Source organism: Cervus canadensis, chromosome 8 (assembly GCF_019320065.1).
Source record: "Cervus canadensis isolate Bull #8, Minnesota chromosome 8, ASM1932006v1, whole genome shotgun sequence".
NCBI lineage: Eukaryota > Metazoa > Chordata > Mammalia > Artiodactyla > Cervidae > Cervus > Cervus canadensis.
Genome location: NC_057393.1, coordinates 73,707,336 through 73,725,144, shown reverse-complemented (window position 1 = coordinate 73,725,144; position 17,809 = coordinate 73,707,336). Strand labels below are relative to the sequence as shown.

General features: G+C 39.2%; 1 protein-coding gene across 2 annotated transcripts in view; it reads right to left on the bottom strand.

Moving 5' to 3' along the window:
- The window catches only part of JMJD1C (jumonji domain containing 1C), a 302,362-nt gene that overhangs the window by 247,751 nt on the left and 36,802 nt on the right, over positions 1-17,809 (bottom strand). Inside the window, exon 1 of one of the 2 annotated variants that reach the window (XM_043476845.1) lies at positions 14,168-14,504. The exons of the other annotated variant lie outside the window; for it this stretch is intronic. Within the exon in view, the coding sequence (XP_043332780.1) occupies positions 14,168-14,335 (168 nt within the window). The 5' untranslated portion in view covers positions 14,336-14,504. Of the gene's footprint in view, positions 1-14,167; positions 14,505-17,809 lie in introns of those variants that run through there. 2 annotated transcript variants of the gene reach the window in all.

Below are 17,809 nucleotides of genomic sequence, written 5' to 3'. Positions count from 1 at the left end.
TACAATACCCTTTCATGATAAAAAGTACACAACAAACTAGGAATAAAATGAAACTACCTCAACGTAATAAAGGCCATACATGAAAATTCCACAGTCGAAATCATACTCAACAGTAAAAAAACCTACTAAAGTTTAAGACAAATATGCTTGCTCTTATCACGTCTATTAAATATGGTGTTGAAAGTTCTAAACAGAAAATTAGACAAGAAATTAAAAAGAAATTCAAACTGGAAAGAAGAAATATTATGTTTGCAGATGACATGACATTATACGGAGAAAACCATAAAAATTTCAGAAACACAGGAGAAAATAATTGTTAGGGAAAAAAAAGTCAGCAGTGGCAGAATACAAAATCAACACGTAAAAATCAGTTATACTTCCATACACTAACAATAAGCAATCTGAAAAGGAAATTAAGAAAATTCCATTCACCATATATATATGTGTGTGTGTGTGTGTTTACTAATTACAAAAATAATACAATACCTAAGCAATTAATGTAACCAAGGAGGCAAAAACTTGTACACTAAAAAATACAAAATGCTGCTGGAAAAAACTAAAGATACAAATGAAAGAAATACTGTGCTCACAGACTGGAAAACTTAATATTGTTAGGATAGCAATTCTACTTAGACAGACTTAGAGATTCAATATAATCTTTCATGGTATGTACATGCAAGAGAATGTTATTTGGTCAGAAAAGTGAAGTTCTGATTCTTGCCACAAGATGGATGAATCTTAAAAAACACTATAGTAACTTAAATAAGACAGAATAAAATTCACTAATTGTATGACTCTACTTGTATGAAATCCAGCAAATTCAGAGACAAACAACAGATTACAGGTAATGAGGAGCTAGCGTAGGAGGGAACTGAGTTATTAATGAATACCGAGTTTCTTTTGGGGAAGACCTATTATGACAGTGGACAGTGGTGACTGCACAAGAATGTGAATGAACTTTATACCATTAAACTGTATACTCAAAAATGGTTTAAATCGTAAGTTTTCTGCCAGGCATATTTTATCACAATAAAAAAAAAGAAAAAAATTTACATGCAAGAATTCCCAATATATTTTTGAAAGTTAAAGAAGTCTGCCTTCCCTATTATTAAGATTCTATAAAACAGCAATTATTAAAATACTCTAATCCTGCACCACAAAAAAACAGATAAATGGAATATAGAAAATGGTCCATAAAGATTCCTAAATATCAAAATACAGCAAAGACAAAGGAGACATTTCATATCAGTGTGGAGTGGGGGGGAGTTAATGTTTTAAAATATAATCTGGGGTTAGAGTACTTTTTAAGACACAGTATTATGAAGTCAATAAAAAAACTTATTCATCCTATAAATGATAAGCAAAACCAGAGGAGAAACATATTAAAAACATTTAAAAATAACAAGCAATTAGGAAAAAAAATTACAGCACATGTAAAAAAGGAACATATACTTTAAACATAAACAGAGTACCTATAAATCAGAAAAACAAATCACAAAAGGGGCCAAAATATAACCAAGCTATTTACAATTTTTTTTAAATAAGGTCAATAAATACATGAAACTCAAAAACACATAAATGGGAATCAAAGTAAGGTACCATTCTTTGGGCAAATTAGGCAAAAATTATGACTAACAGTAGTCAATAGTGATGAGTGTGAGAAAACCAGTGTTCCCATAAACTGCAGCTGTCAACAGGTACAACCTGTATGGAAATCAGTATGCTTTTTCAGCTATCAAAATTAAAGGCTCTTCAATCTATCTTCAAAATATAGTTATGGCCCTACATGTTCAGATATGAAGGGCCAAATGATTTATGCCATTTTAAGAAAAGGTCTTGAGCACCCTTGGATTTTGTTATCTGAAAGCGCCCTAGAACCAAGCCCCCAAGATACTTAGGGAAATGGCACAAGTACTAAAATATTCATTTCAGCCAACCACCAACCAATCTCTAGGCACAGCACAAATCTCTTAGTCTGCTATTACAATTTGGCCCTAATTTTCAAATTATGTTTATTATTGTTATTTCGATATGAACCCTCTCTGAAGCCAAGTCCTTTGCTTTTCCTCATATCACTCGTATCTTGGGGGCAAAGGGGTCATGCCATGGGGCATGCAGGATCTTGGTGCACCTACCAGGGATCCACCCCATGACCCCTGTAGGGGAAGAGCAAGGTCTTAACCACTAGACTGCCAGGGAAGTTCCTCCTCATGCCATTCTTTCTACCAAAATCATTTTATACCTATTCTACTATATTATGCCAGTCACTCTTCAGGGACCAAAATATCTTGTTTCCTCAATAAATGCATCCTTCAAATCTGTATCACTTCTATGGATCCAACCAGATAAAATCTGCCTATAATTTATTAAGCACTTAAAATTGGCAACCGTGCCCGACAATATTTACATGTGATTAAGGCTCTATACTTTACAAAACACACGTCTTAAAAACACTACCTGTCATTAGAAGGTGCTCAAGTATTTTTTGAATAAAAATATTTCAGTACATATTCATATTAAATATTTGCTCATATTAAATGAGTGTATTTACTGAATATGCTATTTCATTCACACAATGACCTTGTGAAATGGTCAAAGCCAAGTAATTATTACTTTAAATCTTCTATTTATTACTGACATTTTACTGCTAGTTCTATCAGCTATTTAATTTCCCACTACGATTATAAATTTGTCTATTTTCTCTAACAGTTCTATCTATTTCAGCTTTATGTACTTGAAGTCATGTCACAGGTACTTAGAAAACTTATATCTTCTTGCTGAATAAAACTCTTGTCATGGTAAAGAAAGCCTCTTCATCCCAAATAATGCTTCTTTTCTTAAACACTGTCATTAGATCATGCATGCACACTAAGTCACTTCAGTTGAGTCTGACTCTTTGTGACCCTATGGACTGTAGCCCACCAGGCTCCTCTGCCATGGGATTCTCCAGGCGAGAATGCTGGAGTGGGTTGCCATTTCCTTCTCCAGGGGATCTTCAGTACCAGGGATGAACCTGTGTCTCTGACATCTCCTGCACTGGCAGGAGAGTTCTTTACTACTAGCCCCACCTGGGAAGCCACATCACCTATCTTTAATCAGCATCTGCATGGAAGCTTTCCCCCATCTTTTTACAGCCACCTTCAGGTATGCTTTGGCTTCCCTGATAGCTCAGTTGGTAAAGAATCCACATGCAATGCAGGAAACCCTGGTTCGATTCCTGGGTCGGTTGGGAAGATCCTCTGGAGAGGTGATATGCTACCCACTTCAGTATTCTGAGGCTTCCCTTGTGGCTCAGATAGTCAAGAATCCGCCTGCAATGCAGGAGACCTGGGTTTGATCCCTGGGTTGGAAAGATTTCCTGGAGAAGGGAAAGGCTACCCACTCCAGTATTCTGGCCTGGAGAATTCCATGGACTGTATAGTCCATGGGGTCACAAAGAGTCGGACACAACTGAAAGATTTTCACCTAAGTATTCTTATGCTTTAGATGGATGTTTTTATAAACAGCAAATAAGTGTGTTTTGTGGGTTCTCACCTCCAGGTTTGATAACCTGCCTTTTAATAGAAATGTTCAATTATACTTAATGTAATTACTGATATATCTGGGTTTACATTAAACCTCGTATTTTGTGCTTTGTCTTGCCTTTCTTCTGTTTGTCTCTCTTATTGCCTTTTATTTTTATCATTCCAACTTTTTCTCTTCTACTAGGCTGAATAATAAGTTCTCTGTTCTTTTAATGCTTACTCTAGAATAGTGTAGCCAATAGATCTTTCTGCAATGATGGAAATTTTCTTAGTTGCTTATAAGGTAAATAAGCAGGGTGACAGTATACTGCTTTGACATACTCCTTTCCCAATTCTGAACCCGTCCATTGATGAGGAGAAAGAGGACAAGGAAAGAGGAGTGGGAAAAAGCTGGTTTAAAACTCAACATTCAAAAAACGAAGATCATGGCATCCAGTCCCATCATTGATGGCAAAGAGATGGGGAATAAGTGGAAACAGTGTCAGATTTCATTTTCTTGGGCTCCAAAATCATTTCAGATCATGACTGTAGCCATGAAATTACGACTCTTGCTCCTTGGAAGAAAAGCTATGACAAACCTAGACAGTGTATTAAAAAGCAGAGACATCATTTTGCCAATAAAGGTTCGCATAGTCAAAGCTATGGTTTTTCCAGGAGTCATGTATGGATGTGAGAGCTGGACCAGAAAGACTTGAGTGCCAAAAAATGGACTTTTGAACTATGGTGTTGGAGAAGACTCTTGAGAGTCCCTTAGACAGCGAGAAGATCAAACCAGTCAATCCTAAAGGAAATCAGTCTTGAATATTCATTGGAAGGTCTGGTGCTGAAGCTGAAGCTCCAATACTTTGGCCACCTGATGTGAAGAGCTGACTCACTGGAAAAGACCCTGATGCTGGGAAGACTGAGAGCAAAAGAAGGGGGTGACAGAGGATGAGATGGCTGGCAACACTGACTCAATGGACCTGAGTGTGAGCAAACTAAGGGAGACAGTGGGACAGGGAAGCCTGGCGTGCTGCAGTCCATGGGGCCGCAAAGATTTGGACTAAGGGACTGAAAAACAACAAGTGATAGTCATTTTCACACCTCTCCTAGCCTTGAAAAATTCTAAACTCTCTTCTACAAATGCTGACTCAGTTTCTACTTCATGTTCTACTGTTTCTACCTTCTCTGGCATGAGACAGGAAATCTTCTAAATTTACAATGCACTTTTTAAATATAGCAATAAAAAAATACTAGAAGACATCTGAAATGAAGATGCTAAATTAAACTTAAAATTCAAATATCTGCCATGTGAAAGTCGCTCAGTCATGTCCAATATACAGTCCATGGAATTCTCTAGGCCAAAATACTGGAGTGAGTAGCTGTTCCCTTCTCCTGGGGATCTTCCCAACCCAAGTCTCAAACCCAGGTCTCCTGCATTGCAGGCGGATTCTTTACCAGCTGAGCCACAAGGGAAGCCTAAGAATACTGTAGTGGGTAGCCTATCCCTTCTCCAGCAGATCTTCCCGACCCAGAAATCAAACCAGGGTCTCCTGCATTGCAGGCAGATTCTTTACCAACTGAGCGATACCAATATAAATAATTCCATATAAATAATAAAGGGATTAAGATTTGAACCACAAAAATAAACAGGAAGCAAAGGACTGACTTTCTAATGCTAAATTAAGAAGATGGGAAGAACTAAAATAACTAAAGTCACTAAGTGACTAAAAAAAAAAGAAGCTCCAAAAAGGATTTGAAGCTTGGGACTGCAAAAATCAAGAAAGCAAAGGTTCAGGGAGGCTATTTATCATAGAACTGGAAGGGTGCTTTTTCCTTTTTAAGCGTTGAAAGTGTGAAGTACTATGTTCATTTTAATCAATTTGAACTACAGGATATCTTCACCAAGAATTAAATGTAGCTGATCAAAACATCCAAGTACATGAAGAAATATACTAAATTATTTTAAGTTCCAATACTGTAGCCTTTAGATATTTCTTTATTCTATTTCAATTTATTTGAGCATAAAAATCCAAATCCTATGACTTCATTTTTGATTATCCAGAAGAAACACTGCACAGAAATTACATTATTTACATAGAATTGTGGTCTCTGTAATAAGGTAACACAATAGATATGTTATTATGAAATGTTTCACTAACTCATAAATAAAGCTATTGGGACAGACTTGAAATTCATTTTTGCTTAATAGACACTTTATTCCAAGACAGTACAGGTTTTAAAAAGAAACTATCAACATCACAACTCTAGAACTACAGAACAGGAAAAACTCTGAACTCTAGACCACTTTCATTCACTAAATGGAATAAATGAGAAAACCAAGGCCCAAACTATAAGCGCTTAAACATTTTAAGCAATCTTTCTTTGTCATCAGTTATGTATTATTATGTATACTTATATATTTAGTTCCTATTTATTCAAATGAATTTCAAAATATGTTCTACTAAGATCTGTTTTGTTTGGCTGACTTGAACAAATACAGATGAAATACTAAACGTGAAATCCGTAATTTATTAAGAAATATGTAATCCAAACTTATTAATTCCAAAGAAGCCTACTAGCCAATAAACCCCAAAAGGCCAAAATATCTGTACTCACACTTTTTATTCAAAGATCTAAGCACTTATCTACCCTCCTCAAATTCTACATGGCTCACAGTTTCAACTGGTTGCATCCAGGAAACAGGTCTAGACCATGTTGCAACCTTAGAATTTTAGCACCAAGTCCAACCAAACAGTAAATGAACAATAAACTGTTTTCTCTTAATTAACCAAGTATCCTATAATCAAATCAATAGGTTCTATATAATAAAAGAAAAAAAACATTTTGAGTTTACTAATGTAATTTCATAAAATAGCTAAAATACAAAACTACAAAATTCTACATGAAAAGATTCTACCCAACTAGATAATTTCAGAGACTGTTTCAACATCTTAAGCATTTCAATATTTAGTAAGCAATAATCTTAAATAAAATATACAATCCATACCAATTTGTCAGATTAATAATTTTACATCAAACAAAACACATTTATTAAAAATCCACATTGAAAAAAATGTTTATTGGAGTATTAGGCAGAAATTAATTACTGTCAAATCTTGAAAGAAATCAGCAGTGTTTGGTACCAGCAAACTGCCACCATTAAAAACTTGGCTAACAATGACAGAGTAGAAAAATACAACATTTATGGTATATATTTTAATTTCTAAAATATTACTACTACCTCTTTGCTGAGATTTCTCTTTAATAATGGCACACTTTCTGACATAAAATTTCAGGTATTTCTTATTTTAAATTACTAAGAAAACTAGGTATTTATCTTTAATATAAATCAAATTTTTAAAGCTCTGGAATACATCTGGACACAACAGAGTAGAACATATCACCCTTCTTGAAAATAACAACTGAAGTTATTCAAAGTCATATAACAAAAATCTAATGTCTCAACCTTAAATAACACATGAGTGTGAAAAAAAAAGGCTATATTTCAAATGCTTTCAAAACAAAATAAAAGAGGCAAAGAAATATTACCATGTGTATCAGTTATGGTGCTTTCAGTACCAAAGAAAAGAAAACACCAACAAAAACAGCAATAAAGTCATTCTTCGTAATGAAAAATTTTCCAAGTAAACTCAATAACGATATTTAGGTTTCAGAAAAACAATGTGATCAGTCTTATTTTTTAGGTGCCTTTTCAATACTGTTAGCCTCTACATTTCAACTTTGTCCTCAAATTGGTGTACCTTAAAATAGGAAAACAGCTGTGGCAATTCCAGTCTAACACCTACACAGTACTCCTTGGCTTCATTCTGATTGGACTTATTTAAGGCTTATACCCATCAATGTAATCAAAGGAGTTAATTCCCTAACTGGTTTAGGACTACCATCGCCCACTCTTTAGTCAAACCACAGGATAATGAATAGGGGAAGTAACCACTTAGGTACACAGTTTCACACAATAAAAAAGGAGATTCAAAATTAAGAGGAAATGGTAATTGACAATTGAGATTGTTGGTAAGAACAAGAAATTTATGATAATTAATTTGCCATTCGGTAGAAAATTTACTAAACACTTCTACTGTACTGTAAAGTAGAAAGAAAATATGGGTTTCAAAGATGAAGATATTCTTTGCACATAACTTACAATCTTCAAAAAGTAATACATTTAACCTACAAACATTGGATAATGGCCTATATACTTTCAATTATGTTGAAAAATCTAGACATTTTTCCTTTCAAATGCAGTATCATCCCTGTATGAAGCTAAGAGAAAGACTGGAGATCTCTTCAAGAAAATTAGAGATACCAAGGGAATATTTCATGCAAAGATGGGCACAATAAAGGACAGAAATGGTATGGACCTAACAGAAGCAGAAGATAAGAAGATGTGGCAAGAATACACAGAATAACTAAACAAAAAAGATCTTCATGATCACTCACCTAGAGCCAGACATGCTAGAATGTGAAGTCAAGTGGGCCTTAGGAAGCATCACTACAAACAAAGCTAGTGGAGGTGATGGACTTCCAGCTAAGCTACAAGTCCTAAAAGATGATGCTGTTAAAGTGCTGCACTCAATACACCAGCAAGTCTGGAAAACTCAGCAGTGGCCACAGGACTGGAAAAGGTCAGTTTTCATTTCAATTCCAAAGAAAGACAATGCTAAAGAATGCTCAAACTACCAGAAAGATGCACTTATCTCATACGCTAGCAAAGTAATGTTCAATATTCTCCAAACAAGACTTCAACAGTACATGAACTGAGAACTTTCAAATGTTCAAGCTGGATTTAGAAAAGGCACAGGAACCAGAGATCAAATTGCCAACATCCCTTGGGTCATAGAAAAAGCAAGAGAGTTCCAGAAAAATATCTGCTTTATTGACTACGCCAAAGCCTTTGACTGTGTGAATCACAACAGACTGTGGAAAATTCTTAAAGAGATGGGAATACGAGACCACCTGACCTGCCTCCTGAGAAATATGTATGTAGATCAAGAAGAAAGAGTTAGAACAGGACACAGAACAGGCTGGTTCCAAACTGGCAGAGGAGTATGTCAAGGCTGTATCTTGTCACCCTGCTTATTTAAATTATATACAGAGTACATCATAAAAAATGCTAGCCTGGATGAAGCACAAGCTAGAATCAAGACTGCCAGGAAAAATATCAATAACCTCAGATATGCAGACCACCCTTATGGCAAAAAGTGAAGAAGAACTAAAGAGCCTCCTGATGAAAGTGAAAGAGGAGAGTGAAAAGCTGGCTCAAAACTCAACATTCCCAAAACAAAGACCATGGCATCCAGTCGGTCCCATCACTTCATGGCAAATAGATGGGGAAACAATGGAAACAGTGACAAGACTTTATTTTCTTGGGCTCCAAAATCACTGCATATCAAGACTGAAGCCATGAAATTAAAAGACGCTTGCTCCTTGGAAGAAAAGCTATGACCAACCTAGACAGCACATTGAAAACCTGAGACATTACTTTGCACAACAAAGGTCCATCTAGACAAAGCTGTGGTTTTTCCAGTGGTCATGTACACATGCGAGAGTTGGACTATACAGAAAGCTGAGCGCCAATGAATTGATGCTTTTGAACTGTGGTGTTGGAGAACTCTTGAAAGCCCCTTGGACTACAAGGAGATCCAACCAGTCCATCCTAAAGGAAATCAGTCCTGAATATTCACTGGAAGGACAGATGTTGAAGCTGAAACTCCAATACTTTGAACACCTGAAGCGAAGAACTGAGTCATCAGAAAAGACCCTGACGCGGGGAAAGATTGAAGGCAGAAGGAGAAGGGGACAACAGAGTACGAAATGGTTGGATGGCATGACTGACTTGATGGATATGAGTTTTAGCAAGCTCCGGGAGCTGGTAAAGGACAGGGAAGCCTGGTGTGCTACATCCCAATGGGTTGCAAAGAGTCGGAAACAACTGAGCGAGTGAACTGAATGACAACATTCTGTTTTAAATTAATGGCATCAAAATATGTGCCAGAATTTATCTATCACAGGTGAAAAGGGGGGGAAACAAAAGTTTCTTTAATTTTACACAGAAACATACAATTCACACCATTTGTTGTTTTTTTAGTCACTGTTGTGTCCCACTCTTTTACGATCCCACGGACTGTAGCCCACCAGGCTCCTCTCTCCATGGAATTTCCGAGGCAAGAATACTGTATGGGTTGCCATTTCCTTCTCCAGCGGATCTTCTCCACCCATGAACTGAACCCATGTCTCATGCATTGACAGGCAGATTCTTCACCACTGGGCCATGTGGGAAGCCCAGTATACAGTTTAGAATATTCAAAATCAATGTTTTATGGTTACCTACTACATGGTCACTAAGTGACCATGAGACAATTCCCGTATGTACAAACTTAAATGTTTGGTCTGCAAAACACAATGCTATGATTTTTGGTTCCTTTTGGGTACTGGAAAAAACCTGATATATTTGGCAGTTATAAATGTTCAACATGTATAACAAAGCAAGAAACTTTCTAAACAATGGAGCTAAAAAAAAAAACGTGCTGAGGGCTCAAAATCTATTTTACTTCATCAATAACTTGGCCCTCCTGAATAAAAAGAGTTCAGATAAAGTCTTTTGTTGGTTAATATAATTCCAAAATATCCCAGATTTTTCAAGCCATTTCTTAAACATAACCAACAAAGTATGTGAAATTATCCAAGCACAGCTGTGTAAAACTTCTACAAATCTACTCATTTACTTAAGAGATCAGATAGTGATATCATTAAAACTTGCAGCATAAACATTTTAGCCTCAATTGATTTGTATCAAATCATATGTTCATAATGTAAGTTTTTTTTGCTGCCATGGTGTGTTGGGCAGAATGCCACCCCCAAAATATTCATGTCCTAATACACGAAACCTGTAACTATGTTAAACTTCCACGGCAAAAGAGACTAGAAATGGAATTAAGGTTGTTAATCAGCAGATGTGGAGATTATCCTGGATTATCTGGGTAGGCCCAATATGATCACAAGGACACGGACAAGTATTTAAAGGGAAACAGGAGAGTCAAGAGGCTGATGTAACTGGAGAAAAACAGAAAGATAAATTGCTGGCTTTAAAAGAGGAAGAGGACCATGAACCAAGGAATGTGGGCTGCTTCTAAAAACTAGAAAAGGAAAAGAGATCATCTCCCCTAAAGCCTCCAGAAAAGAGCAAGCTCTAATCACACCTTGATTTCCGCCTACAGAAACCCACAGGTTAGACTTATCATCTCCAGAACCATTAAAACATAATTCATTTGTATTGCTTAAATCAGGCAGAGGTCCCAACCCTGTTAAGGAGCCAGGTGGCATAGCAGGCTGGCCAGCAAGAAGCTTCATCTGCATTTACAGCTGCTCCCCATCACTAGCAATAACGTCTGAGTTCCACCTCCTGTCAGATCAGCAGCAGCATTAGATTCTCATAGGAGCACAGACCTTAACCCTGAAGTCAACACAGAATATCCTGAGATTGCCACAAAATAGAAATGAAGTGCACAATAAGTGCAATGTGCTTGAATCATCCCAAAACCACCCCCACCCCACTCCCATGGAAAAATTTCTCCAAAACCAGTCTCTGGTGCCAAAAAAGGCTGAAGACTAGTGGTTTAAATCATCCAGGTTGTGATAACTAGTTAACAGTAGTACACGAAATTAAAGTGAAAGTTGCTCGGCAGCGTCTGACTCTGTAATCCTGTGGACTATACAGTTTATGGAATTCCCCAGACCAAAATACTGGAGTGGGTAGCCGTTTCCTTCTCCAGGGGATCTTCCCAAACCAGGGATCGAACCCAGGTCTCCCACACTGCAGACGGACTCTTTACCATCTGAGTCACAGGGAAAGCTCCACAGGAAACTAATGCACATGGAAATTCTTCATATATAAGACCAAAAATAAGAGAAAGGAACTAACTTATGAGACATAGTATCCCCTAAACTTCCATGGTGGTCCAGTGGCTAAAACTCTGTGCTCCCAAGGCAGGAGGCCTGGATTTGACCCCTGGTCAGGGAACCAGATCCTACATGCTGAAACTAAAGAACTTACATGCCCTAACAAAGATCAAAGTACTTGAGTGCCACAACTAAGACCCAGTGCAGCCAATATTTACTGGGCTTCTCTTACGGCTCAGCTGGTAAAGAACCTGCCTGCAATGCAGGAGACCTGGCTTCGATTCCTGGGTCAGGAAGATCTCCTGGAGAAGGAAATGGTAACCCACTCCAGTATTCTTGCCTGGTTAATCCCACAGACAGAGGAGTCTGGGGGACTACAGTCCATGGAGTTGGAAGAGTTGGGCACAACTTAGTGACTAAATCATCATCATCCCCTAAACTAATTATCCTCCCAAATCATGTGCCATAAACACATGCACAGCTAAGATTACAAACGAACCTGTTACGTTTTAAATTACATATACATGCAATAACAAAAAAAAACAAAATGACCTATTTGATAGTATTTTTCATGTAACTGATCAAGCTCCTTTGGCTTTGCTTCATTCTGCAGCCACAAAAATATACCATCCAAATTACATTTTCGTGATGCTAAATTGTCTCAAGTTTCATTTAACTTAGGTAACATGAATGTAAAGAGATATGAATATAATAAAGTTTGAAAATAACTCTAAATCCATAGGTTCCAGGCTAAAAACTCAGATTATTCTGTAAATTTTTTTAAGACAGTTAAAGGAAAACTGTAAAAGGTTCACAGTTACAGTATAGTTCAAAACACATTTCTGAGGTAAAATTTGCACAAATGAAATGCAGTTAGTAAGTGCACAATTCAATGAGTTTTAATATATGTATGCACACATGTAATCAACAATCAAGATGCAAAACATTTCCATCATCTGAGTAAAACTCCTTCCTGCTCTTTCCAGCCCATTTCCTCCATCCGCATATACTTTTCATTTTTAAATATCTAATCTATTACCTTGCCTTTTCAAACACAGTATTTGAAAACTCCCCTCTCTTTATATCATTTAAATTTTCACATAAGTTTTTAATATATTTAACTTTGATAAATTGACTGTCACCAGTGATACTCATAATTTAAAACTATATCTCCCAATTTTCATCTACTAAAAATTTGTGGAAAACAAAATATCATTCCATGTTTGTTTTGAAACCATTTAAAAATGCTAACCCATAATCTATCTTCCACATAAAGTCAAGACAATTACGTATCAGAGTAAAAGGAAGAAAAATAAAATCAACACACGCTTTTTACGCAAATTCACTGAACCGCCAGTCTGTAGCACCGTTAAGAAATGTTTGGGTTTTTTTTTTTTAAAGCTGATTCTGTTTTTTTCAATGAGAATAACCAACCAGAATCTCCAAAATTACCTCTATTCTGTAAACATGCTTTGCAATATTAAGCCGACATTAATACAGGCAGCAAGAAACCATATCACTGACTACATTAGTGAAATTGGGCTTAAGGAAAACAGACTCAAAACCTCCAACAAAAATATTAGGTACGTACACGTATAGATACTAAAGAAATTTCAGAATTGTAAACCTGCATATAAAAAGATAAAAGTTGCCAAAGTTTAAATATTCAGTGAAAAATACCCCAGTATATTACCAATAAACTTCATGGATTATGTATTCATAAATCAATCTTTCAAAAGCTATCAATGCCCTGCCTCTATTTGGCTCCTTAACTCCAATCTGTCCCCTAGTGAAAATGTTACTGGAACACTAACAGCGTATCCCGTCTCAGAATCTTGCATATTCCTACACTACTAAAAGAAACTATTGGCAGTGTCACATGTAAGTAAAAGCAAGCAAAGAAAAAGCCACTTGAAGGTTTCGCGGGGGTATTAAACGTTTTAATTTACAATACCTCGTTTCACTTAAAGTCATATAAAACCCAGGAACGGGTGATTTTAAAGAACTATTCCCTTCTTACAACAACAAAAACTATGGGGAAAAAAAAATCCAAAGGAAAGAAGGGAGGGAGGGAGGGACAGATTAATTTCCACGATCCTCCAAACCTCAATTTTCCACTTGCTTCGTTTCCGGTTAGAAAACCAAGCATATACTGTATTAAAAAGGTTTACTCAGGACACCTGCCGTTGCCAAGGCCTTTGCCTCGAAAATACAGACGAATCTCAAGACAGGCTGGAAAACCAAAGACCTCTTTTCTTTCCTACCCCCCTACTTCAGCAACCTTAAGGGTAAGTTTTAAATCTCCCCCTCTGCACTGTTAGAGAGTTTTGCAAACAGACGCTGGTGAAGCCGGCCCCTCACCGCCACGAGCGGCCCGCCCCCACCCCCACCTGCACGCGCGGCGCCGGGCTCGCAGCCCCGCCTTTCCGTAAGGTCTCCGCGGCCGCCGGGGCACCGCAGGGGAAGCCGCGGCCGAACCCCACCCGGACAGTGGCCGAACGGCCCTGGCGGGCGCCAGGGAATCCCACCGGATCACCGCCTCCACAGGAGAAGCTACTCGTGGGGGAGGTGGAGACGCCGGCAGGGAATGTGGGCAAACCCGCCCCAGAGCGCAGGAGAGGGGCGTGACCGCCAGTTGGCCCGGCTGAGCCAGGTGCCAGAGGTAACCCCACACGGTGCGGCGGCGGGACCACGAGTGGGGGTGCGGCCGCGGGCTGGAGACTGAGGGGTGTCCGCGCTCTTACCGCCAGGTCGGGATTGCGGCTGTCCCTGTGTGACACCGCTCGGATAACCCCCGCTCGCCAGCCCCGCCAGCAGCGTCCGCTCTCCCCGCGCTCCAGCCGCGCCTCTTCGCCGAGCGCCAGGCACAGGAACCGCTTCCCCACAAGCTCCGGCCGCGTCTCCACCGCCATAGCCGTCACTGCCAAAGCAGCCGCCGCCTCCTCGGCTGCCAGGGATCAACGAAACCCCGCTCCTACCGGCTGTCCATGCTGAAGACAGCGGACCCGGGGAAGGCGGCGGCCCCACGAGCGAGCGCAGACTCGGGGGCGCACCGGCCGCTCTGCCCAGAAGGGCACAGCGACCTCAGTCACTCAGTCCTCAACACTGCCCTGTACTCTCCGACCTGCAGCCTCTAGCTACAGCTCCACAAATGAAAGAAAGAAATTGACAAATTTCCACACGCCGTCTGAGACCCCGATGCAGCTCCGGCCGCTGCCGCCACCGCGCCGCGGCCAGTACTACTCCGCCTCCCCGTCCACTAGCGAGGCTGCGAGCGCGCCGCGCGTCTCCTTCCGCCGGCGCGGGCTGGGGGAGGGAGCCGCGGGAGAGGGTCGGCGCAACCACCGCGGACGGAAAGTAGTGCCCGACGCGGCGGCTGCGGGACCAGACTGGATTTGAAAAAAGAAAAGTAGGGGCGGGAGAAGGGACTGTAGTCCTTCAAAAACGTCATGTTTGGGGCCCACTTCTCTACTCGTCGCTTCCTGAGAAGTGGGGGGTTGGGGTGGGGGGTTGAGTGAGGTGAAAGTGAAGTGTGTTGGTTCCACTCTGCGTCGCAAAACAAACTCCAGATTAACAGCCGCATCTCCAGAGTGATTCCCGCCCCCCCCCTCCACCGCCGCCCCGAACAAATGGCGCCCGGCAGTCTGAGTTAGCCCGAATTCTGCCTGAATTAACAGTCCCGCAGTCCCAGCAGCAACGCAGAGCAACATTTCCAACTGAAAACTAAGCCCACAGAACTCAGTCAGTGCAGAAACAGAGTACACGTCTTTAAATGAAAATGAAAATATTGTCATCCTTTCATATTTCCTGTTTGGGGCGACACTCACTACACGCTCAATGGTGTCCGACTCTTTGCGACCCTATGGGCTATAGAGTGGAATTCTCCAGGCCAGAATTTAGAGAGGGTAGCCTTTCCCTTCTCCAGGGGATCTTCCCAACCCAAGGATCGAACCCACGTTTCCCACATTGCAGGCGGATTCCTCACCAACTGAGCCACAAGCAAAGCCCTAACACTCACTACGGGTTTGAGCTATTCAGAGATTTACACCTCGCTACTGCTTTAAAAAAGCCAAACAGCCGGTTGAGGACTTTTGTCAACATTCTTAAAATTCACGAACAGTTTCTCCGTGCATTTGAGTACTTTTAATAGTAGTACATACCCCAAACTCGTTGGTCTGACAATAAAAACGGTTTGAAAAGGCTCCGGATTCAGTTGTTAGAAAAATATCGTAGAAAGAAAAGGGTTTTAGCCAATCATAGTTCAGGAGAATAATGTTTACTTCCCGTCCAATCACAACAGGACGTTGTAACCCATCCTGCACACATCTCCAACTTGGAACAATTACTCCTTTGATCTCACCGTTGAATTCTAAATCAAGCATCCATACTGATGTCAGTGAGAAATCTTCTGACATACTTTTATTAAAGATAATTTTTAAAATCCCAGTTGTGGGTTTTATTTCCAGGGCCACTAATGATTACAGCAGCTCCCAAAATTCTTCTAGCACAAAAAAAATCTATTCTAAATTTCAGTTTCTTAAAGACTTTTCTAAACCTCCACGAAAAGTTACCTTTTTAAAGGAATTTAGAAATCTGAATATTTTAAATAGACATAAGGCTTTTGTGCACTTTCTTACAACACCTAAGCTGTTTTTGAAATGGGAAACTACATGGCCACTTCTAATAGGTTAAAAACCTAAATTACAAGGAAGAGTTCTTTGCAGATTTTAATCATCATGGTCTAATTCTGCTAATCTAAAGGCAATGGCACCCCACTCCAGTACTCTTGCCTGGAAAATCCCAGGGACGGAGGAGGCTGGTACGCTGCAGTCCATGGGGTCAGGAAGAGTCAGACATGACTGAGCAACTTCACTTTCACCTTTCACTTTTATGCATTGGAGAAGGAAATGGCAACCCACTCCAGTGTTCTTGCCTGGAGAATCCCAGGGATGGGGTCACACAGAGTCGGACACGACTGAAGTGACTTAGCAGTAGCAGTAAAGGCCAAATGTAGAACTGTAATAAAGGAAAACCATGTCCAGAAATGCAAACTGGCAAGTTGAGAGAAAAACCTAGTTTTATCGTGCAATCTTTAACTTCCAAGTCCACTCTTTCAGTACGTACTGTATAATACTTAGCAAATCACCTTACAGGCTAAGATTTCTAAAATCTCAACTTGGATTAAGGAACCAGTAAAATAACCTGGTGAAAATAATCTAACATGTGGAAAGAGGGGAAAAAATAAGATTGACATTCAGATACCAAATTATCAATGACTTGCTTTGTGATCTTTGGCATGACACAGATGCTTAACTGAAACTGCCTGCTTCCTAAACTCAGTGATATTCTAGGAGCAAGTGAGAAAATATAAATAAAGTCGTTTGAGAAAAGCTGCAAATAACACTATTATCACATAAATATCATTCACTTTTAGGAGAGATTGTCAGGTTGCCTTACATAAAGGTGCCAGCTGACTTAAATTTTGTAGGCAAACTCCTGTAAATGGACCCCTAGGAACCCCCAGACATGTAGAATGCTGTCCTTTTGAGTGTCCTGAAAAGCATGCAAATCAAAGTCAAAACGTTTCAAATGCAGAAACAAAAGTTTTTCAGATGGTCGTATAATATATCTTCATTAACATTTTCAATCCAAACATCTTATGTACTGACAACTATATTCCAGATAGTAGTCTATGAATCCTTTGACTACAATTAGTACCTAGGGTTTAACAAAAACAAAAATCACTAATTTGTGGATATTTTGCTTACGGAAAAACTTGAAATTCATTTTTTTTTTTTACTATAAAATAAAAAGGCCTTAATGGATTTTTGTTGTTTGCTGGCATCCTTTGCTTTCTTTCAGGCAGTGCAGCTGACCCTTGAACAAAATGAAACTGAACTGTGGAGTCACTTACACACAGGTTTTTTCAATAAGTACTACAGTACTACACTATCCAGTTGAATCCACAAATGCAGAACCTCTGACACCAAGGGCCAAATGCTAAGTATTCCGGATCTACTGTACTGAGGGTCAGCATCCCTAACCCCCAAGTTGTTAAAAAAAATTCAACTGTATTTACATTATTTTTGCCAGCAAATCATAAATGTAAACATAATCAAATGTGTAAAGTATAACACGGAATACAAATAAATGTAAAGTCAAATCTGAAACCTTAAAATATTTGTTCCACTGAATTCCCTTACATCCTTTACTTTCATAAAGATAGTCAGAAACTGTCAATATTGGTAAATGGAAAGAGTTATACTAATAGTACTAAAATTATAAGTTGTAGTACTTCATTCTATCAGTCCTTGGAAGGACGGATGTTGAAGGTGAAACTCCAATACTTTGGCCACCTGATACGAAGAGCTGACTCATTTGAAAAG